Source organism: Giraffa tippelskirchi, chromosome 9 (genome assembly GCF_054371585.1).
Source record: "Giraffa tippelskirchi isolate mGirTip1 chromosome 9, T2T-mGirTip1v1.2.pri, whole genome shotgun sequence".
Classification (NCBI taxonomy): domain Eukaryota; kingdom Metazoa; phylum Chordata; class Mammalia; order Artiodactyla; family Giraffidae; genus Giraffa; species Giraffa tippelskirchi.
This window is the reverse complement of record NC_137283.1, coordinates 138,238,236-138,261,965: the sequence shown is the minus strand read 5'-3', so window position 1 is coordinate 138,261,965 and position 23,730 is coordinate 138,238,236. Positions and strand designations below refer to the sequence as shown.

The 23,730-nt window shown below is 40.1% G+C and overlaps 1 protein-coding gene across 5 annotated transcripts; it reads left to right on the top strand.

Moving 5' to 3' along the window:
- The first annotated feature begins 261 nt into the window (after window positions 1-261).
- Window positions 262-18,208, top strand: MTFR2 (mitochondrial fission regulator 2). Of its 5 annotated transcripts, none has more exons than XM_081528854.1 (8): window positions 262-652; window positions 2,059-2,171; window positions 9,694-9,798; window positions 10,089-10,201; window positions 11,464-11,699; window positions 13,168-13,519; window positions 16,163-16,350; window positions 17,317-18,208. In XM_081528854.1, the coding sequence occupies exons 2-7, from the start codon at window positions 2,109-2,111 to the stop codon at window positions 16,347-16,349; spliced, it is 1,056 nt and encodes a 351-aa protein (XP_081384980.1). In that variant the 5' UTR covers window positions 262-652; window positions 2,059-2,108; the 3' UTR covers window position 16,350; window positions 17,317-18,208. The 5 variants fall into 5 exon arrangements, with proteins under 5 accessions (XP_081384980.1, XP_081384979.1, XP_081384978.1 ...); XM_081528853.1 differs by lacking the exon at window positions 262-652 and adding an exon at window positions 902-1,211; XM_081528852.1 differs by lacking the exon at window positions 262-652 and adding an exon at window positions 1,287-1,405 and having other exon boundaries at window positions 11,470-11,699.
- The last annotated feature ends 5,522 nt before the right edge of the window (window positions 18,209-23,730 follow it).

Genomic DNA, 23,730 nt, shown 5'->3' with positions numbered 1-23,730 from the left:
GAAAAGCAGGAGCTGTAGTTTCTTATGAAGCCCAGTAACTTCAGATCAGAACTGAAAATTGAGATATCAACTGCCAGGACTTGGTCATCGCTTAACCATCGTCGGCTAGGCCAGGTCAGCATCCGGCTCATATTTGATAGCCTAGATAACCTGGAGCATTTCATGAATGCTTCAGATTTCTCGATGACAGTGTTTAGCACCTGCTAGTCCCTTAAACAGGGCTTCCCTAGTGGCTCAGACGGTAAAGCGTCTGCCTTCAATGCGGGAGACCTGGGTTTGATCCCTGGGTCGGGAAGATCCCCTGGAGAAGGAAATGGCAACCCACACCAGTACTGGAATTGCCTGGAAAATTCCACGGATGGAGGAGCCTGGTAGGGCACAGTCCATGGGATCGCAAAGAGTCGGACATGACTGAACAACTTCACTGGTTCACTAGTCCCATAAACAACAGATGTTCGCTGAATGGACGAATGATTAAACAGTAAATCGCGACACTCCACGACAAGCGTACTTGGGAGAGGGGTCCCACTTCGGGTCTGTATGTAGAGGACGACACACTTTCCCTGCGATGATCTGTACGGGGCACGAACTCGGGATCGCGAGCCTGACCCAAAGGCCATTAAGACTCCACAACGCCAGGCTTCATACGCAGGTATTTGACAGCGCCGGGGAAACCTAGAGACACATTCCGAGCATGCGTCGCCATGTTTGTGCGCTCTGCCACGCCCACCCGTTGGCTCTAAGCTTGCATTGGCTGCCCCGCTGAAGGCCCGCCCTCTTGAAGGAAAAGGACCTTCAGTGGGTCTAAATAACCTTCCGTAACCAATCACAAGTAGCGATCTAAGGGTTTGTCCAATGACATCGGGCTTGGGTCAAGGCCCGCAGAATTTAATTTTCGTCCGGGGAGGCGGAAGTAGCGATCCCGTCTAAGCCGCAGGTTGAGGGTCGCACTGGAGGAAGGCCGAGTCTTCATCCCGGTTACTCCGGCTGGGTGAGGGGCTTCAGGGCCAATTCCTGGGCCAGTGGAGGTGTCGTTTCCGCCCGTGGCAGGCAAGCCGGGGGGCGCGAGCGGGCACGTGTGGACCTCTAAGCGCTCCTGGATCAGGAGAGAGCACGCCTGGACTCGTCCTCTGCTGATTCCGCCGCGAGGTTCCTTAATGACTGTAGCTTGAAGTTCCCTTGGTTGCCGGGAGGCTGGGCTTCGGAGGAAGGTGAGCCAGGCGACTGTGCTCACCGAGCGGGAGAGACCGCGAGGCGGCTTGGGGCCAAAGGGAGTGACGTAAGCCGGAGCTAGTCTCGGTCTGTTATTTAGTAGTTGGGCGACTAAGTCATGTCACCTATCTGAGCTTCATAATACTTATCTTTAGAATGAGCGAGGAGGGATGGGTGGTACTCCGATACGTCGGTAAGGAAGTGTTATCATTCCTTTTGTTTGGTCAAAGTCTCTAGTCGGCCGCCTGCCTGCTCTCAAGGAAGGGCTGAAGTCATCCCTGCTTAGTCTCAGCCGAAGCTTTCGGATGGAGGGGAAGCTTTTGTTAGTTACAACTAACTTGAAGGCTTCCTGCCAAGTTTCCAGTCTATCCTTGATTGATATTTATTAACTAGGTGGCGCGGTGGTAAAGAATCCGCCTGCTGATGCAGGAGATGTGAGTTCGATCCCTGGGTTGGGAAGATCCCCTGAAGGAGCCTATGGCAACCCACTCCAGTATTCTTACCTGGAAAATTCCATGGACAGAGGAGCCTTGTGGGCTACAGTCCACGGGATCGCAGAGTTGGACACGACTGAGCAGCTGAGCACGCTAGCACTGCGTCCCTTAAGAGGTTCAAAAAATCCTTTGAATTTTTAATGCAACTTAACTGATAAATTGAAGTTGTTTTTGTTTTTTTAACCAGCCCTTCCCCATTCCCCCATTCCTCTTTTTCTCTCCTCACCTCAAAATAATGCTGGCCAGAGAGATTAGTTTAGTTGATGGTATAATGTGTAATGAAGGCTTTTTTGTTTGTGTGTGCAGCAGTTATTTATCAAGAGTAATGTTTTCTTATTTTTTTCCTCTTAAGGTATCAAGAAACAATGTTTCTTTGAATATGCTTCTGTATTTGCCTCATCAATGTCATTCATATTGAGTATCTTACGAGAGATGCTGGAATATTTTGGTGTTCCCATAAACCAGGTAAATGGTTTTTAATGGATTTGAATGAACCTGTTGTATTTGGAGTCTTATTTTGGAAATGATTTATATGTCAACATTCAAGGCAAAATTGTTACTTCTGTATAAGGTGTAACAAAGGCAAGTTTGCAGTAGTGTAGCTTTCATAATTTGTGTTAAAAAAAGGGTATGATTATTAGGAACCTATTTACTTAGGGTCAAAAGTTGATGAAAGATCAAAACCAAGCAAAAGATAGACATGACAAAGTGAAAGGCATGACCATCATAGATAAAATACTTTAAAAATTCTAGTGGTTTTATTTAAGGTAATTTATTTGAACCTGAAACTAACACAACATTGTCAATCAACTGTAATCCAATATAAAAAGTTGAAAAAAAGAAATTTGACATTTGTTATAGAATGATGAGTTATATAGTTCAGCAAATTCAGGAGAGAGGTTGACTTAGGTGTGAGAATCAAAGATCAGATTTTGTCTACTTACTGAGTAGCTATGACATCTAAGTTCAGTCACTCAGTCGTGTCCGACTCTTTGTGATCCCATGGACTGTAGCCCGCCTGGCTCCTCCATCCATGGGATTTTCCAGGCAAGAGTACTGGAGTGGGTTGCCATTTCCTTCTCCAGATGACATCTAAGATCTAAGACAATATGCATGGTTCTGTAGGTGATGCAGGGTAGCAATGCATCTTTCTTGTATTCATGATTCTTAAAATAGAGTGTGAGATATGAGCAATATATACGTATAGCTATGAGTACATATAAGACAGACACAACAATAACGGAGGGGCATACAGAAAATGGGCAAATTGTTGCTATTTGGTGTGGTGAATTATAATAGTCAAGGATAAAGGATTTTGAACAAAAGTAAGTTGAAGAATGATGGAACCATTAATAAAAATGGACAACTCAGTATGAGGAACTACTTTCTCTAGGGAGATAAGGTAAATCCGTTGGTATATATATAAATACAAATATCTTGCAGATAATTAGATGTATGGTTCTGGGTGTAGGAAAGAAAAGAGATTCAGATTTGGAATTATCTATATACTTTTGTCGGAGAAGGCAATGGCAACCCACTCCAGTATTCTTGCCTGGAAAATCCCATGGACAGAGGAGCCTGGTAGGCTGCAGTCCGTGGGGTCGTGAAGAGTCGGACACGACTGAGCAGCTTCACTTTCACTTTTCACTTTCATGAATTGGAGAAGGAAATGGCACCCCACCCTGGTGTTCTTGCCTGGAGAATCCCAGGGACGGGGGAGCCTGGTGGGCTGCCGTCTATGGGGTCGCACAGAGTCGGACACGACTGAAGCGACTTAGCAGCAGCAGCACATACTTTTGTTATTTGACTTTGATGATAGAGGATATCCATAATGAAGCATTTTGAATTTCAGAATTGAGGAGGTTAAAAATAACAAAGACTGAGTGATGGTTGAAGATTTGCTTATCAGTAGTTGCTGATAGTTGATTATCAGATTATTGATGCCTTTAGGAATTTCTGTGGGTGGAGAGTGGCAGCTGAGCTGTAGTAGTTTGAAGAATGATCAAGGAAGGAAAGTGGCATCAGCAATCTTCAGTGGTAGAGGTAGCTTCGTGTTTGTAAGCATTTTATCCTTAATCATAGAAAAAAATTAAGATACAAGTGAGAGAACAATTGAGCAATGCCCAGGAGAAAGTAGTTGGTTAGGGAATAGAAGTAAATAGGCCTTGGAAAGAAGATGGATGGTCAAAAGTAGAATAAAAGTAACAAAATAATGCCATTTACAGCAACATGGATGTAATTAGAGATTATCATACTAAGTGAAGTAAGAAAGAGAAAGACAAATATCATGTGATCTCACTTACAAGTAGAATCTAAAACATGGTACAAATGAGCCTATCTACAAAACTCACAGACATGAAGAACAGACTTGTGGTTGCCAAGGAATGGGGGGGGAGGGAAGGAAGAACTGGGAGTTTGGGATTAGCAAATGTTAAGCATTATATATAGGATGGATAAACAAGATCATACTGTGTAGCGGCACAGGGAACTATATCCAATATCGTGTGATAAGCCATAATGGAAAAGAATATAAAAAAGGAATGTCTGTGTATAACTGAGTCACGTTGTTGTACAGTAGAGATTGACACAACATTGTGGATCAACTATACTTTAATTAAAAAAAACTAATCAAATTTCAAACAGCACCAATAAAAAAGAGTAGGAGAAAAGTGAGAGATGGTGGAGAGATCTTAAATGGAGAGAAATGAAAGGTGAGGTATGTTAAATCAGTCACTGGTTTTCTCAAGAGCAGAGGCAAGGCCACTTGCAGATAATGGAAATGGTAGCCTTGGGGATTTTAGAGACGGGCAATTGCTTTGGGTGACACAATAGTGAATAAAACATGTTATGAAGAGGTTGCAGAATACCCAGCTGAAGTCCACATGGAATTGTTGTCTTTCAAATGTTGTTATTTTGTGATTTTTTTTTCTTCTCTAGCTAAGAGTAGTTCATCTACTCTTAGATGAATGGGGTGGTTCAACCATTAGTAACATAAGAACAATATCAAAAGAATGAACCATTTTTGGGTAGTAATGAACATATCATCACTATGAACAAAGCTAGTGGAGGCGATGGAATTCCAGTTCAGCTATTTAAAATCCTAAAAGATCATGCTGTGAAAGTGCTGCACTCAATATGCCAACAAATTTGGAAAACTCAGCAGTGGCCACAGGACTGGAAAAGATCAGTTTTCATTCCAATCTCAAAGAAAGGCAATGCCAAAGAATGCTCAAACTACCGCACAATTGCACTCATCTCACATGCTAGTAAAGTGATTCTCAAAATTCTCCAAGCCAGGCTTCAGCAGTACGTGAACCGTGAACTTCCAAATGTTCAAGCTGAATTTAGAAAAGGCAGAGGAACCAGACATCAAATTGCCAACATCTGCTGGATCATCGAAAAAGCAAGAGAGTTCCAGAAAAACATCTGTTTCTGCTTTATTGAATAAGCCAAAGCCTTTGACTGTGTGGATCACAATAAACTGTGGAAACTTGTGAAAGAGATGGGAATACCAGACCACCTGACCTGCCTCTTGAGAAACCTGTATGCAGGTCAGGAAGCAACAGTTAGAACTGGACATGGAACAACAGACTGGTTCCAAACAGGAAAAGGAGTACATCAAGGCTGTATATTGTCACCCTGCTTATTTAACTTATATGCAGAGTACTTCATGAGAAATGCTAGGATGGATGAAGCACTAGCTGTAATCAAGATTGCCAGGAGAAATATCAATAACCTCAGATATGCAGATGACACCACCCTTATGGCAGAAAGTGAAGAAGAACTAAAGAGCCTCTTGATGAAACTGAAAGAGGAGAGTGAAACAGTTGGCTTAAAGATCAACATTCAGAAAACTAAGATCATGGCATCTGGTCCCATCACTTCATGGCAGATAGATGGGGAAACAGTGGCTGACTTTATTTTTCTGGGCTCCAAAATCACTGCAGATGGTGACTGCAGCCATGAAATTAAAAGAGCTTACTCTTTGGAAGGAAAGTTATGACCAACCTAGACAGCATATTAAAAAGCAGAGACATTACTCTGCCAACACAGGTCTGTCTAGTCAAGGCTATGGTTTTCCCAGTGGTCATGTATGGATGTGAGAGTTGGACTATAAAGAAAGTTGAGTGCCGAAGAATTGATGCTTTTGAACTGTGGTGTTGGAGAAGACTCTTGAGAGTCCCTTGGACTGCAAGGAGATCCAACCAGTCCATCCTAAAGGAGATCAGTCCTGGGTGTTCATTGGAAGGACTGATGTTGAAGCTGAAACTCCAATACTTTGGCCACCTGATGCGAAGAGTTGCCTCATTGGAAAAGACCCTAATGCTGGGAAGGATTGGGGGCAGGAGGAGAAGGGGCCGACAGAGGATGAGATGGCTGGATGGCATCACCGACTCAATGGACATGAGTTTGAGTAGGCTCCGGGAGTTGGTGATGGACAGGGAGGCCTGGCGTGCTGCGGTTCATGGGGTGGCAAAAAGTCGGACACAACTGAGTGACTGAACTGAACTGAATTGAACATATCATTGAAACAACTTGAAAATTCCTACTTAGTAGGAAAGTCAGTCAAGTCAGTAGGAGGGTGCCAGAGCAGGAATAGAAGAGGGAGGTGAAATCATAAGAGTGGTGAAGATGGTTAGTGGCAATGAAGGAATGAGAGAGAAGGACAGAAGTTTGGCAGGATGGGAATTGCAGAGCAAGATATTCACGTTAACCAAGAGTTATGTGACTGTATGTGACAAGAGTGTCCCTCAGTGTAGTGGAGCCTCTGGGCCTGTGGTTCTTAACAAGGGTGCACTTGTGAGTGATGTGCAGAACCACAGAGATAATAATGTTAATTAAGTTGGGCATCTGTACCGTAGGCTGTGCTGATCATTGTGGATGTCACTTTTAAATACTTGAAATGTCTAAGTTGAGATCTGTTATAGGTATAAAATATACAAAGGATTTTGAAGATTTAGTCTGAAAAAAAGAATGTATTATAAAATAATGTCATTGTTTTTAAAAAATATTGATTTCACATTGGCATAATATGCACATATGAATTAAATACATTAACAAAATTAATTTCACTTTTTTCTTTCCCTCTTCAAATGTAGCTACTAGAAAGTTGTATGAGCTCTTTGTATGTTTTGGATATTATCCAGTTGTTGGTTGCAAATGTTTTCCTCCATTCTGTAGGTTGTCTTTTTGTTTTGTTTATGATTTTCATGTGGTGCAAAAGCTTCTGTGTTTGATTAGATCCCGTTTGTTTGTTTTTGCTTTTATTTCTTTAGCCTTAAGAGAACAATCTGAGAAAATATTGCTAGAATTTATATCTGAGAATATTTTGCCTATGTTCTGTTCTAAGAGTTTTATGGTATCATATCTTATGTTTAGGTCTTTAAATCATTTTGAGTTTACTGTTATGTGTGGCGTAAGGGAGTGTTCTAATTTCACTGATTTTTATGTAGCTATGAATCTAGAAATGCAAAAAAGCAAACTGGCTGTCTGAGGAGGCCTTTCAAATAGCTGTGAAAAGAAGAGAAGCGAAAAGCAAAGGAGAAAAGGAAAGATATTCCCATCTGAATGCAGAGTTCCAAAGAATAGCAAGGAGAGATAAGAAAGCCTTCCTCAGTGATCAATGCAAAGAAATAGAGGAAAACAACAGAATGGGAAAGACTAGCGATCTCTTCAAGAAAATTAGAGATACCAAGGGAATATTTCATGCAAAGATAGGCCCTATAAAGGACAGAAATGGTACGGACCTAACAGAAGCAGAAGATATTAAGAAGAGGTGGCAAGAATACACAGAAGAACTGTACAAAAAAGATCTTCGCGACCCAGATAATCACAATGGTGTGATCACTCACCTAGAGCCAGACATCCTGGAATGTGAAGTCAAGGGGGCCTTAGAAAGCATCACTACGAACAAAGCTAGTGGAGGTGATAGAATTCCAGTTGAGCTATTTCAAATCCTGAAAGATGATGCTGTGAAAGTGCTGCACTCAATTTACCAGCAAACTTGGAAACCTCAGCAGTGGCTACAGGACTGGAAAAGGTCAGTTTTCATTCCAATCCCAAAGAAAGGCAATGCCAAAGAATGCTCAAACTACCACACAATTGCACTCATCTCACACGCTAGTAAAGTAATGCTCAAAATTCTCCAAGCCAGGCTTCAGCAATACGTGAACCGTGAACTTCCAGATGTTCCAGCTGGTTTTAGAAAAGGCAGAGGAACCAGACATCAAATTGCCAACATCCGCTGGATAATCGAAAAAGCAAGAGAGTTCCAGAAAAACATCTATTTCTGCTTTATTGACTATGCCAAAGCCTTTGACTGTGTGGATCACAATAAACTGTGGAAAATTCTTCGAGAGATGGGAATACCAGCCCACCTGACCTGTCTCTTGAGAAACCTGTATGCAGGTCAGGAAGCAACAGTTAGAACTGGACATGGAACAACAGACTGGTTCCAAATAGGAAAAGGAGTACGTCAAGGCTGTATATTGTCACCCTGCTTATTTAACTTATATGCAGAGTACATCATGAGAAACGCTGGGCTGGAAGAAACACAAGCTGGAATCAAGATTGCCAGGAGAAATATCAATAACCTCAGATATGCAGATGACACCACCCTTATGGCAGAAAGTGAAGAAGAACTAAAGAGCCTCTTGATGAAAGTGAAAGAGGAGAGTGAAAAAGTTGGCTTAAAGCTCAACATTCAGAAAACTAAGATCATGGCATCTGGTCCCATCACTTCATGGGAAATAGATGGGGAAATAGTGGAAACAGTGTCAAACTTTATTTTTCTGGGCTCCAAAATCACTGCTGATGGTGATTGCAGCCATAAAATTAAAAGACGCTTACGCTTTGGAAGGAAGGTTATGACCAACCTAGATACCATATTTAAAAGCAGAGACATTACTTTGCCAACAGAGGTCCGTCTAGTCAAAGCTATGGTTTTTCCAGTGGTCATGTATGGATGTGAGAGTTGGACGGTGGAGAAAGCTGAGCGCCGAAGAGTTGATGCTTTTGAACTGTGGTGTTGGAGAAGACTCTTGAGAGTCCCTTGGACTGCAAGGAGATCCAACCAGTCCATCCTAAAGGAGATCAGTCCTGGGTGTTCATTGGAAGGACTGATGTTGAAGCTGAAATTCCAATACTTTGGTCCCCTCATGCGAAGAGTTGACTCACTGGAAAAGACCCTAATGCTGGGAAGAATTAGCGGCAGGAGGAGAAGGGGACGACAGAGGATGAGATGATTGGGTGGCATTACCGACTCGATGAACATGGGTTTGGGTTAACTCCGGGAGTTGGTGATGGACAGGGAGGTCTGGCGTTCTGCTCTTCATGGGGTCACAAAGATTCAGACAGGACTAAGCGACTGGACTGAACTGAACTGATGAATCTTTCCAACACCACTTGCTGAAGAGACTGTCTTTTCTCCATTGTATATTCTTGCCTCCCATATCAAGATTAATTGATCATGCATGAGTGGGTTTATTTCTGAACTTTCTGTTCTGTTCTATTGATCTGCATGTCTGTTTTTGTGCCAATACCACAGTAAGTAAATCATTCTTAAATTCTTTAGGGCATGATTCATTTATTCACCTCTTTAAAGAAAATTACATGAGTATACTCTCTATTACTTCATTGCTTGAGAAATTGACATTGTCAATTTTTAAAAATTAATAAAGTTCCCCAGAGTGTTTGGTCATTATCAGAAATAAAAGGAAATGAATTTGTGGTGCTTTCCCAAAAGATCTTCTTCCTGGAATATGCTTATGTTAACTGCCCCCCTCAGCTGCACTCCCCTGTACCCCTGCTTTTTAAAAAATACATGTGAATAGTTTGATTCTTTGAAGAAAATAATTTAAAAGCATGCTATTGTATATTTTTTTAAAAAATAAATGCTATTCTATGTTTAACATTTGTTCTTTTCATAAACAATATAAACATGCTCAATAGAGTACTACTTCTTAAATAATGATTTATGTTTAAATAGGTTTTACACATTTGGGAAAATAGAGACTATGGATCAGCTCGGAGTATTGTTCGTATCATTGGGAAACTTCTTCCTTTAGAACCTTGTCCCAGGCCTAATTTTGAGGTAAGTCAGTCAACGTGTATTATTTAAGTACCATGTATAAAAATTTCTACAGGGAAATAGGGACATAGACTGGAATAGAAGAAGAAATGTTTCCTGCAAATCAAAAACCTGTAGCTTATCTTGGAAACAAATCATTTCATCTATGTTTTTGTCTTTATTACTTTAAATAATTATATCCAAAGATTGGCAGATGTGAAGAAACCCCTGAGTCGTTTCTTTGATTCTTTTCGTCTGGGTTTCCCCCCGACTGCCCGCAGAGCTCCGACTTTCTTTTCCCTTTTTCCCTTTAGCTGGTTCCGCTTTCACACTCTGTGGACCCGGCTAACTGTGGACCGTTAGTTCCGTCTTTCGCTGATGTTTGGTGTGTGGCAAATGATGAAGAAGCCAGTTATCTCAGATTTCGGTAATTTTTCTACATATCTTGGAAAAGTGGGGTGTGGGCTACAATCTGGATTCTTGCCCATGTTGAAGTGTGTTCAGACTAAGTGAGCCTTTTCATTTATTTTGTCTAGCTCTGTAGTATGCTGAGTCCTACTAATATCTTCATGATAAGGATGACTGGTGTTTTTTCTCATTTTTGGCTTGTTTTTCTTAATGTACGTTTAAACCTAACCCAGACCTACAAAGGAAAGATAGTAAAAGGATTTGAAGATCACCACATTCATTTTTAGGAGAAAGCTCTTTCCTACATACTAAATACTGGATCTATTTTTTTTTTTTTTTTTTAATTTCTGGCTACTCTGGGTCTTTGCTGCTTTATGTGGGCTTTCTCTAGTTGCGAAGAGTGGGGCCTACTCTCTAGTTACAGTGCAGGGTCTTCTAATTGTGGTAGCCTCTTGTTGCAGCGCGTGGTCTCGGTAAATTGCATCTTGTGGGCTCTAGAGCACAGGCTCCATAGTTGAGGTGCCCAGTCTTATTTGCCCCTCGGCAAGGAGAATCTTCCTGACCAGGGATTGAACTCGTGTTTCGTGCATTGGCAGGCGAATTCTTAACCACTGGACCACCAGGGAAGTCCAATACTAAATCTATTTTGTTTTATATATTTAGCCAAAATTTATATAGTGTTTACTATGTACCAGGCAATGATGTTAAATATATTTCATCATTTGGATGTTTTACTGCTTGGGAATACTAACTTAGATGTTAGTGTATTCAGATACAGGTTGTAAGTACAATAAAGATCAATTATTCAAAATTTCTGCTTAAGTTTATTCTATGTAAAGCTGGTTTATAAATTTTTGGAAAATTAGAGTACTTACTGCAAAATAACATGGAATCCTTTCATGCCTTGTATTCCAAATATGTAGACTTTCTCAATAAATTAACTTTATTTCTAAATAAATCCATTTGTACTGTTTGACGTTAATAGAACAGTTATAGGATAATTATTTTTGGTTTACAGTTTGAAAGCAAGATGTGTCCCTTTATTCACTGATCACTTTTAGTCACCTGCTAAAGGCAACATTCTATTCTGGGTATTGAGAATACAAAGTTGTGTAAGATACTGTTTGTCCTCAGTGAGTCAAGAGACAGTTATAGAGGAAAGAGAGCTATTCTGATTTTGTTTTGGTGTTTTTGTTCTTTGACTGTAAGAAATTATTTCTCTTAGAAAATTTTCCCTCCTCCATCTCTCTCTTTCCGTTTTTTCCTTCATTCCACCCATAGAAATAGTACATGGAAAAATGAAGAAGAGGAGAAAATTGTATCTTTTCATCCTTTGCAACTAGTTGAAGGTCCATTGACACCTGCTGTAAAGCATAACAAACCAAGAAAAAATGATTGGCCTGAAAGTGAAACTGCAATTAAAAAGATAGCTGCCCTTGAAGATGAGCTAGCTTTTCTTCGCTCTCAGATCGCCGCAATTGTGGGACGGCAAGAACTGGGAAACAGTACAAAAACTGGTAAGTAACGTTGGGGTTTGGTTGGATGATACCCCTCTAGTATTTAAGTCAGTGCAGTTCTAAGTAAGAAAAGAATGTTTGCTGCTAACGTATCTTCTGAATGACATGGAGTATGAAAGGATGTTGCGTGTGTGTGTGTGTGTGTGTGTATATATACATTACTGCTGATGTTTATTAGGAATAAATTAAGATGCATTTGTAGTGACCGGCATGGCTTTGGTTTAAAGAAGAGCTAGCTGTGCTGCCAAAGATTGTAGTTTTATATTTAAAAGCCTATTTTCTAAGTGCAGTTGTCCCTCAGCATTTTGGTTCTAGGACCCCTGTGGCCACTAAAATCCAAGGATGCTTATGTCCCTGATATAAGATGGCATATTTATATATAATCTGTCACATCCTCCATCTTCCTGTATACTTTAAATCATCTCTCATTACTTATAATATCTAATAAAATGCAAATCTTTGTAAATACAATGGAATTTCTATGTAAATGGTTGTTAGTGCGTGGCAGATCAAGTTTGGCTTTTTGAAATTATTCTGGAATTTTTTTAAAAAATATTTTCAGTCAGCAGTTTTTTGAATCTGCAGATGTAGAGGATATGGGTGAGGATATGGATGGACAACTATAAGCTTTTCTAAGTCTTTAGAAAAGCGTTGGAAATTTAAGCAGAGGAATGCATTAATTTGAGAGACGAGTATAGGTTTGAGATTCATATATTTGTCGTTTAAAGTTATTGCAGCTGTACTTCCATCAAATCTAGGTCAATACTGTTTTCTAGATGATTCTTTTTAAAATTTTTAGAGATGTGACTTGCTTTAAATAAAATATACATACACACACCATATCTGTATGTATGCAGAAACATCTATATAAACACATATGTGATTTGTTTATAACCCATATTTATATAGTATTATATATTTATAATTTATATGAAATATTATATAGTATATGTTATTATAGAATAAAAATGAGATTATATATACACTATTTTAAAAGTAGTCGTGTTACATATGGTTTTAGGAGTAAATCTGTTGTGAAAAATTTAAGTCTTTGGTACCCATCTTAGGCTCTTGCCTAGAAAATATGTGCCTGGGCATTTCTACAGTGTCATCATAGAGTGAATATATCAGTTCGTGTGTTTCTAGCCACAAGCTGTTGATTGTGTTTTAGCTTTTGTAAACTTAGGATGAAATTTAGATTGTAACTGAAAGCATTTTTTATTTTCTCTTTGAAATGCATTCTCTCCCTTCCCCCTACACAAAGAATCCTAATTGGATTAAAAAAGAAATTTACTATTTGCTTGACTTTTCCAGAAATTGCTAAGCAGATGGGGTTGATTCTCCTTGGCCACCATGTCATTATTTTGATAGCATTACAGAAATTGTTCCTATTTTGATTCTAATTAGTGTTACGTGTTATGTGGGAGACAGTTTTGCACGATTTTTCAACAGACTAAATTTTCTCTAGGTTTCTTGGACTTGAATGACAGGCCTAGTGGTTTTGGACAAAAGCCACCATCAGGGGCTACTCAACTCAACGTCAAACAAGATTCGTTTTCAAGTTCAGTGCTTCCCTCTTCTCCACCACCACTGCCTCCTCAGATTTCTTCTGTACAGCCTCCATGTTCTCCTCTCATGAAAATAGCATCTAATGATATTTGTACATCAGATAATTCAACACCTGAAGTGAAAAAACAGCACCCAGATGCTAGGAAGTCCAATTATAGTCATCATTCAAAAAACCAGAAAAATGAAGATGTTCCAAACATGTTGGATGTTCTAAAGGATATGAATAAGGTTAAACTACGTGCTATTGAAAGGTATGTTGTCATAATTTGGAAAACGAACCAAAATTTTATCAGTGGTGTTTAAAGAAATTATTTTTATCAAAATAAACATATATAATAAGTCTTCTCTTTGATTCTTCTTCACACTAAATACTGCTCTCAGAATCATTTTCAAATTTTTGTGACTCTTCTAGTGTCTTATCTTCATATTTTTGAAACAACATTGTACTTTTGCTATTTTTTGCTATTTTAGTTATATTTACTGGAATTGTTAAAAATCTGAAATATGTTCTCTTAGACATTCTACCTCCTAACACACATGCACACATACACTTCTTATTACATCTTCCCAATATGGTTAAGTCACAGTCTTAAATCCATGTTCAGAATTTATATCCTTATTATAATAGTAAACATTCACAGGAAAGCCATTTCATATACTACAATTACATTTTATTTGTTAACTAATTTTATTTTTTATTGCAGTTAACTATTGCCTCTTTGAATTCCTCCCCAACCCCTGGAAATCCCCTCTTGGAGCCCTCTGCCCTTCTCTGATCTTATTGCTCTAAACCTGCTGCATTGTTATCCTAAGGATTTCCTTTGTCATCATGGGCATTCTGTTTGTCCAGTGTTGTATCACCCATTTCCTGGGTGCTCCGTCTTCTGTAGCTTCCTGAGGAATCGATAAAAGCTAAATTATTTTAAGACCTTGCATAGCTGAAATTTTGTTTTTATTCTCACACTTAACTTGCTAGTTTGGCTGGACATATAATTGGCAGAAAATCATTTTTCCTCAGAATTTTGAAGACATTATTCCATTGGTTTCTAGTTCTCAGTGTTCCTGTTGCAAGGTTAATGTCATTTTAATTCCTGATACTATGTATGAAACCTGTTTCCCTTATTCTTGAAGCATTTGAGATCTTCTCTTTGATCCTATTGTTCTCAAGATTCATGATGATGAGCCCTGGAGTGTTCTTTTAAGATTTCTCATGCTGAGCACTTATGGACTCAATCAGTTGTCCTTTATTTTTGAAAATTTCTTATAATATTTTTCTTATACGTCTCCTATTTTTTCCCTCTTTTCTTGAAACCCCTGTTAGAAATTTGAATGCCAGAATTATTTGTCTTATCTTCATATGTTTCCTCTACTGATTTCTTTCTCTTTGCTTTTTTATTGTACTTTTAAAGAAAATCCTTTTCAATTCTTCTATGAGTTTTTCCTGTTATCATTTTTTGAGGGGGGAGGCCACACTCAAATCTATCTACCCTCAATGGTCCCCACTGCCACCTTTCACTTTAAGCCACCATTTTATATAATTTGGGCTTTGGCAGTGACCTCCTAACTGGTTACTCTCTTTTCATTCTCGCCTCCTTGGCTGTTCTCCATATATAAATAATAACCAGAGTGATCTTTAAAAATTGAAGTCAGATCATGCCATCCCTCTGCTGAAAATCCTTTGGTGGTTTTCACTGTGCTTAGAATGAAATCTTGACAACCTTGCTGTGGCCTGGATTCAGCCCTCGTGCCTCTGACATCCCATCCTACTTCCAATCTTTCTTCACTGCAGTCCAGTTGTACCTGTTTTCCCTTTGTAACAGATGCAGCCTCCTTTCTGATGCATCCATTGGATGTTTACAATAAAACTGACTGCTTGTCATTTCCTTAACAAGAATGACAAATCCTTTAAGAGGCTTATCCTCATCATCTCATCGAAAGTGCTTTATGCTAGCCACTATCACATTTCCCTCTTTTATTTATTTATTTTAAAAAATACTTATTTGGCTGTGCTAAGTCTTAGTTGCAGCATGTGAACTCTTAGTTGTGGCAGTGGGATCTAGTTCCCTGACTGGGGCTTAAACCTGGGGCCCCTACATTGGGAGTGGGGAGTCTTAGCTACTGGACCACCAGGGAAGTCCCTCTCTCTTTTACTTTATTAATAGCACTAATTGCTGCCCCAAATGTTCTTGCTTACTTGTTCACCGATGAACTCCTGCCCCTAGAGTGTTCCACGGGAGCAGGATTACCTCTCTACCCACAAAGTGTAAAAATGGAGCCTGGCAAAATAGCATTAAGACTGAATGAGTGAACACAGCCTGATGTTTTTCTTTTCATGAACTCTGTAGTCCTTTTTAAAGTTATTAAATATTTCTTTAAACTTTTCTACCCACTGGAGAATTAGAAAATAAAAAAACAAAGATGATATTTGATAAATCCCAGGTTATAACAGATTGTGATAGAGCCCCATATGGTTTCTCAGCTTTCTGATTCCTAATCCATTGCACCCTTAAATTTGTTATCCTAAGGCAAAACATTCCACTCTTTTGAAGACTAATTAGATTGTAATATATTATGCTTATATTTCTTCTATAAAATGCTTATATTTTTGCTATGCTTGTCAAGGCTTATGTGCTCAGTTGCTTCCATTGTGTCCAACTCTTTGTGACCCCATGGACTGGGACCTGCTGGCCTCCTCTGTCCACAAGAGTCTCCAGAATTCAATCGGAGTGGGTTGCCATGCCCTCCCCAGGGAATCTTCCTGACCCAGGGATCGAATCTGTGTCTTTTACATATCCTGCACAGGCAGGCAGGTTCTTTACCACTAGTGCCACCTGGGAAGCTCTTCAATAAGGAACTTAATGCACAAAGTTTTAAGTTATTCCATTTTTTTAAAGGTCCCCTGGAGGCAGACCCATTCATAAAAGGAAAAGAGAAGACTCATCTTGGGATCCAGTGTCTCTAATATCCCATGCACTTAAGCAGAAATTTGCATTCCAAGAAGAAGATTCCTTTGAGAAAGAAGATAATTGTTGGGAGTCTTCTCCATTTTCTAGTCCAGAAACTTCAAGGGTGCACTTATAATGTAAGGTTAAATTTTCAGTTTTTCTCATGCATATTGTTCATGATGTATCTTTACCTTCAAATTCTCTTGAAGTAATTATGTGGACTGGGCCATAAAATTGTTTGTTGATATTGTGTGCTGCTAATGTTCCGATTGCTTGTACTGACTTTCACTTACATGCTCATTTTAGCTTTTAGCATACTATGATGTTTTTTGAGATAAAACATTTGATTTGAAAAATACTTGTGCATAAGTTTATAATGGTTTATCCTGGACATCTGCTAACTTGACATTGCTGTCTGTCACTGTCACCGCCCAGTATGAACTTGGCGTCTGTAACTGTGAGAGGACCAGAGAGGAATGATGTAATAGATTCAACCTAACCATACTGAAATGTGAATACTCCCAGTATTTTTCCTGGTCACATGTAAAGACTGGATTATTTAGATAAATAGAATATTTATAATTGTGCTTAACAAAGTAAGTGAGATCATAATTATCTTCAATGACCATGCTCCCTGGACACTTAAAAAATTTCACAATATATTCCAACTTTTAACCCTGAAGATTGCTCCTTATTTGAAGCCTCTTTGCTTTACTTCAGATATAAATTTGGGGGATGGTTTCCCATCTCATAGTTTAGTTGAGGAAGTAAAGAAGATTAAGCCATGGGAACAAGGGGAGAGTGAAAGAGGGACAGAGTTAAGTCTGGTGGGTGGCACTGGAGTGGCAAAGGAGGAGGGGTGGGAGCTAAAAGCAGATGAAAACTCACAGAGCAGAGGAGAATTGTTCTACTCTGTCAGTTCCGGCAGAACTAGGTCTCACCTTCCGTGTCCTCAGCCCTGAGCACCGTGCCTGACACATAGCCTGCTCTCAAACAACTACTTACTATTGAATGAGTTAAGCCTCAAAGGGTCATTTGGTGCTTGTGTTGCTTTTCTGTTTTTTTACATCAGAATAATGTATTAAACATTTGCTTTATTTCAGTTTGGACACCATATCTGAAGTCAGAAGTATGTTGAACTAAACAAAGAACCAACAAACCCAGCAGGTGTAGACCAAGCCATGAGCAACAGGGGCTGTGTCTACACCTAGAAGGCGGGACTGCAGAAGTATACCTACATGCCTCTCCCTGCATGTGAAAGGATTGCACCTCCTGTTAATGAAGTTAAATGTAGTCCATACACTGGGGTATGTTAGTGCAAAGGTCAGAAGGATCTTGACCTGTGTCTGGTTTTATAAGATCCAGCAGTTAACAGGCTACTAATGATAGTCAGGTGTATGAATCTTTTTCATTTTTTTCCCACATATGTTAAGTTTATTAAAGCTGAATAAACACTTGGAATGATTTTCCTAAGAGCTAAATAGTAAACGATTTAATGTTTCTCATTTGAGAACAGTAAGATCTCATTATAAGGTAACAGAAACCATTTAGTGGATTACGAAAGTAATGTAAACTAAGTCTGTATTGTACTACACAGCCGATGATAGGACATTTGGGTTTTTAAAAAAGATTTCTTAAATCAGTTATGACTTGCTTATTTAAGATTCTTTGACTCTTTTAAAGATTGGTAGTGATGTGGTTTACCTGGCTTCCAGCAACTTGGAGATTTTCAAAGAATATAAAATTATAATTTTTTCACTAAGAGAGTCATACTTTGAATCATAGATTGAACCCCCTGAAAAACTTGAGGTGATAAAGAATTATTCTTAGAAGCTGATTTTGACTGTTAAATGCTCAATTGTAGAAGTATTTAAAGAATCTTCTTGATAAGTTTTGCCCTCACTTGTTATGTAAATATGTACACCTATCATTTTATTTACTTTGTTCTTTATTTTGCTCTGTTCCTTTGTAAATAAATACACCTTTTTGAACTTGTTTGTGTTTTATAGCGCTTCAAATCCATGTTTTCTTCTTACTACATTTAGGAAGTCTAAACTTTTGGGGGGAAAGACAGTCGTGTAGTTAGTTTCTTGGTCAATACGATGAAACACATGTTTGGAATAGGTGTGTTTTTCCTTTGCCATTACACTAATGTGTGTGAGAATTTCCATGTTTCCCTAGAAATGGAGCTTAGGTTTCATTTGGATGGACTCAGCACCCACCCATTTTGGAAGCTCTCTCCTTTTAAAAAAGCCCTGTTTGCTTACCGTTTTCATGTTATGGTGGTTGAGAGTCGGCTGCCTGGTTATCTCCATTTCCGACCCCTTTCACCTGACACCTTCCAGGTAGGCCTGGCATTCATCTTATGACCACAAGGAATAGGCTTTGAGTCACAGAGATGTGAACCCTGACATCACCGAGCTGTTGAACTAGCACCAGTAAAAGCCATCTCCAGACTTACATGAGAAAGATTAAAAAATATGCTTAGTGGGTTTTCTGTTATTTGCAGCCAAAAGCATTCATAGTGATACAGCAAGTACACCAGTGTGGCTTTCATACCTGCCTGTTATTCCCTCTGTGTAGTCTTTTGACACTTCTCAGTAGTTTGTTCTTGCTGTTGTTCCCGCCCCTCCTAGACATTGTCCCCATTCTGCCTCTTCTCATCTTGTACTTGGAATTAGAATCCCTCTTCCTCTGAAATAACTACTTTTTATCCCGTAGGGCAGTCTTGCATTGCGGGAACATTTTGAAGATACTGTTTCCTGCCAAGTGAGGTCTATTTCCTAAGGAACCTCAAGTTGGTTTTTGGGGGGAGGGGGGCTTTTCTTTTCTACTTCAGAATGAATTTTCTGCTTGCCCAAAGCACATGTCAGCACTAGGATGCATCAGAATTGAATTGACCTTGGGCTCACCTCTATTTGCTTCCCTGGTGGCTCAGACTTGCCTGCAATGCAGGAGATCCAGGTTTGATCCCTGCGTCTGGAAGATCCCTTGGAGAAGGGAAAGGCAACCCACTCCAGTATTCTTGTCTGGAGAATTCCATGAACAGAGGAGCCTGGTTGGCTACACCGTGGGGTTGCAAAGATTTGGACCAAGTGACTAACATCTCTATTTACAAGGCTGACTTCCAATGTCCTGGAGAACACAAGACCATGCCCTGAAATTCCCCTTTGGGAGGCCTTTTGAGTGGCCTACACTTGGGCTCCTTGTGACTTAATGTTGACTGTAGAGTTTGTGAGGGTTTGGGCTTTCATCATGAATCTATACATAAATTAATACCTAAGTGTTGTTTATAGCATTTTAAACTCGTCTAAACATATTGTGAATGTGGAAACTATATCTTCTTGCAAGTTATATAAACAACAGCTTATTTTCCTGACTCTAAGACATGAATCCTCCCACTTGGTATTAAAGAGTCCCTCCTCTCCCCTCTTCCTCATATGCCTTAAATTAAGTTGTGTTCTTTTTCTTGACTGGCTGATAGTTAATCCGTATAGAAGAACTAAGGCATTTGACAAATCATTTCACAAGGCATTCTAATACTATTTTATATTTGGCAAAAAACATTGGTTTTATAATGTAGATTGCAGGAAGTTAATGCTGTTCAAAATCTTGACTGGTTGAGACATGCAGATGATAGCAGAGATTGTCAAGGCAGGGAGGGGAGATGGGACTTCCTAGGAGGATACATCAACAACTGGAGGAGGCACTGGAGTTGCAAATAGTGGCATGGGACTGTTATCGGTAGGGGTTACCAAAAGCCCTTGCTTTTACAATGAGAATGCATTTGTGCTTTAATTATGGAATTCATATAAAAATTGGGAGACAAGCCATCATGCAAGTGTGAGATTTTTATATCAAAAGAGGGCTATTGGGGGACTTCCCTGGTGATCCAGTGGTTAAGAATCTGGCTTGCAGTGTAGGAGATGTGGGTTTGAAACCTGGTCAGGGAACTAAGATCCCACATGCTGAGGGGCAACTAAACCCACACGCTGCAGGTACTGGGCCTGAGAGCTCTAGAGCTCTTGTGACACAACTAGAGAGTCCGTGCGCTGCAACAAAAGATCCTGCATGATGCAACAAAGATCTCTTGTGCCGAAGCTAAGACCTAATGCAGTCAAATAAATATTAAACAAAAAAGAGGGCTATTGGGACTTCCCTGGTGGTCCAGTGGTTAAGAATTCGCTTTTTCATTGCAGGAGGCTCCAGTTCAAGGCCTGGTCAGGGAACTAAGATAACACAGGCTGCATGGTGAAGCCAAAACATACAAAAAATAAATTCATAATAATAATAAATGAAAAACAGAACCAAAAAGGGGTTATTGCAGGTTGGGTCATCTGGGAGGCAGACTATGAGATAGGGATTAATGTGAGGAAATCTATCTGACTGTGTTCTCAGGATCATACCCCTACTAGGGAAGGAAGCAGGATTGGGTGAGGGAGAAGCTGGGCTGAAATGTAGCCTCAGCAAGGGCCTCAGAGCACTCCGGAGGGAGCTCTGAAGCTGGAGTAGCCCTATGGAGTAGTCTCCCTAGGTGGTGCTAGTGGTAAAGAACCTGCCTGCCAGTGCAGGAGACACAAGAGATGTGAGTTCGATCCCTGGGTTGTGTTGGGAAGATCCCCTGGAGGAGGGCATGGCTACCCATTCCAGTATTCTTGCCTGGAGAATCCCATGGACAGAGGAGCCCGGTGGGCTACAGGGTCACAAACAGACACGACTGAAGCGACTTAGCACACGTACATGTAGTCTGCCACTGCTCTGAGGGTGCCAGGTCTTTATGTCTTCACATTGACCCTACATTGATGAGTGCGGCATGACCTTGAGCAAAGCATCTTTCTTCAACCAAGAACATTTCCACAGAGGTTTGTCATAGTGGTGCATCACAGTCCATTAGCAGACTAGTCATCCACAGAAGACGCGGGCTCCAAAACTGTTGCAGGGTCCAGCCTGCCTTCCGCTGCCATTAGCCTTGAGTAGTACTGACTGTCCAGAATTCCCAGTACCCATTACCCTGGCTTCCTTCTACTTATTTTCCTGAAAATGTTTGCATTTTAAGAATTGGTGTTGAGAATGCTTTTCTGCCTCCAAATATCCCCCTTCGAACCTACGCTGCTCCCCTCGGTTCCTATGTGGGTAACCTGTGGTTGGTCTTTCACAGCTTTGCCCTTTTCTTTTCATGGAAATAACTAGTTTTCAAGGACTCAGAAACATGAAACAGTTATCTTATCGTGTAGCTTTGGGAACCAATGGAAGAAGTGCTGGAAACGTGCTGGGAGAACTGAGTTATTACCTCTTGGGCCCCAAGCTCCTTGACTGTAAAATGAAGCGAGACATGCCCTGGGGTCTGATGTACGATATTAATATCCTCTGACTTACTTGGCTCAGGTGAAAAGAGACATAATCATAGCTCCGTTTGGTTAATCTTAACTCAATTGGGTTTCCCTGATAGCTTAGTTGGTGAAGAATCCGCCTGCAATGCAGGAGACCCCAGTTCAATTCCTGGGTCGGGAGGATCCCCTGAAGGACTAGGTTATCCACACCAGTATCCTTGGATTTCCCTTGCGGCTCAGATGGTAAAGAATACACCTCCAATGTGAGAGACCTGGGTTCAATCTCTGGGCTGGGAAGATCCCCTGGAGAAGGGAGTGGCCACCCACTCCAGTATTCTTGCCTGGAGAACTCCATGGACTGTATAGTCCATGGGGTTGCAAAGAGTTGGACATGACTGAGTGACTTTTACTTTCACAGCTCAATTTGGTTGCCATTTCAGTTTCTGTTCAGTTCAGTTCAGTTCAGTCGCTCAGGAGTGTCCGACTCTTTGCAACCCCATAGACTGCAGCACGCCGGCCTCCCTGTCCATCACCAACTCCTGGAGTTTACTCAAACTCATGTCCATTGAGTCAGTGATGCCATCCAACCATCTCATCCTCTGTTGGCCCCTTCTCCTCCCGCCTTCAATCTTTCCCAGCATCAGGGTCTTTTCAAATGAGTCAGTTCTTTGCATCAGGTTTTCTGTACTCTGTGCCAAATATTCTTATCAAGGAGATGTGATTTTGGACTGCACACTGGGGGGAAATGGTTTGTGGGTCCCTGAGAGCTTCTGTTACACTGCACTTGGGAGTGGGCTGTAATTTACCATTCAGAGCAAATAGCTCTCATTTCGAATGGCATTGATAGATCAGCTCCTGTTCCTTGTTCTTAACAAATATTGACTCTAACCCTTATAACAAGACAAGGTACTATTGTTTTCCTCATTTCACAGATGGAGATCTAGATGTGGGGAGCCGAATGAACTCCCTCAGATTGCCATTGCTGGTAAGTGGCCGAACGGGATTTGAACACAGGCAGATGGGTTTGCAAACACACACACATACGCGTATATACATGCTTTTATAAAATACGTATTTTTAACCCCTGGGAAACATTGTCCATCTTGTAAATTTGTTTACTTATTTGTTTACACTTTGCCTTTTTCCTGAAAGTATTTAAGGCAGTTTACAAGGATGTATAAAACTTAGCAGAAAAACTTGAAAGGGAAAGAAGTTCAGACTGCAGTTTTCTATATTTGCCACAAGAGGGAAGTATAGCATTAGTGAGCACCTACGTGCGAGCTAAGTCACTTCAGTTGTGTCCGCCTCTTTGTGACCCTATGGACTGTAGCCCATCAGGTTCCTCTGTCCATGGGATTCTCCAGGCAAGAATACTGGGGTGGGCTGCCATGCCCTTTCCCAGGGGATCTTCCCGACCCAGGGATTGAACCCACGTCTCTTGTGTCTCTTGAATTGGCAGAGGGGCTCTTTATCACTAGAGCCACCTGGGAAGCTACTCACTAGTTATACCACTTGAATGTCAAATCTTTAGAAGTCATAAAGTAGAATCAGATTTTCATAACTTGCAAAAACAGCTTACTTTAAAGCATAATCATGAATTACAAATGACCATGGCTTTTATCAACCTGAGATTTATCATCAAACTAATTCAACATTTTTTGTTAATTGAAGTATAATTGATTTACAAAGTTTCAGGTGTACAGCAAGTGATTCAGTTGACTGAATCAGATTCTTTTTCAGTTTCTTGTCCATTATAAGTTATTAGAATATGTTGAATATAGTTCCCTGTGCTATACAGGAGATCCATCTTGTTTATCTATATAATATACAGTAGTATGTATCTGTTAATCCCTAATACCCAATTTATCCCTCTCCCTCTCCTTTCCCCTTTGGTAACCATAAATTTGTTTTCTATGGCTGTCAGTCTATTTCTATTTTGTAAATAATTTCATTTGTATTTTCTTTCAGGATTCCACATATAAATGGCATCATATGATATTTGTCTTTTTCTGACTTCACTTAATATAATCTTTAGGTCCATCCATGTTCTGCAAGTGGCATTATTTCATTCTTTTTAATGGCTGAGTAATATTTCATTGTATATATGTACCAAATTTTCTTTATCCATTCATCTGTTGATATATATTTATGTTGCTTCCATGTTTAGACTGTGTGCTTCCCTGGTTG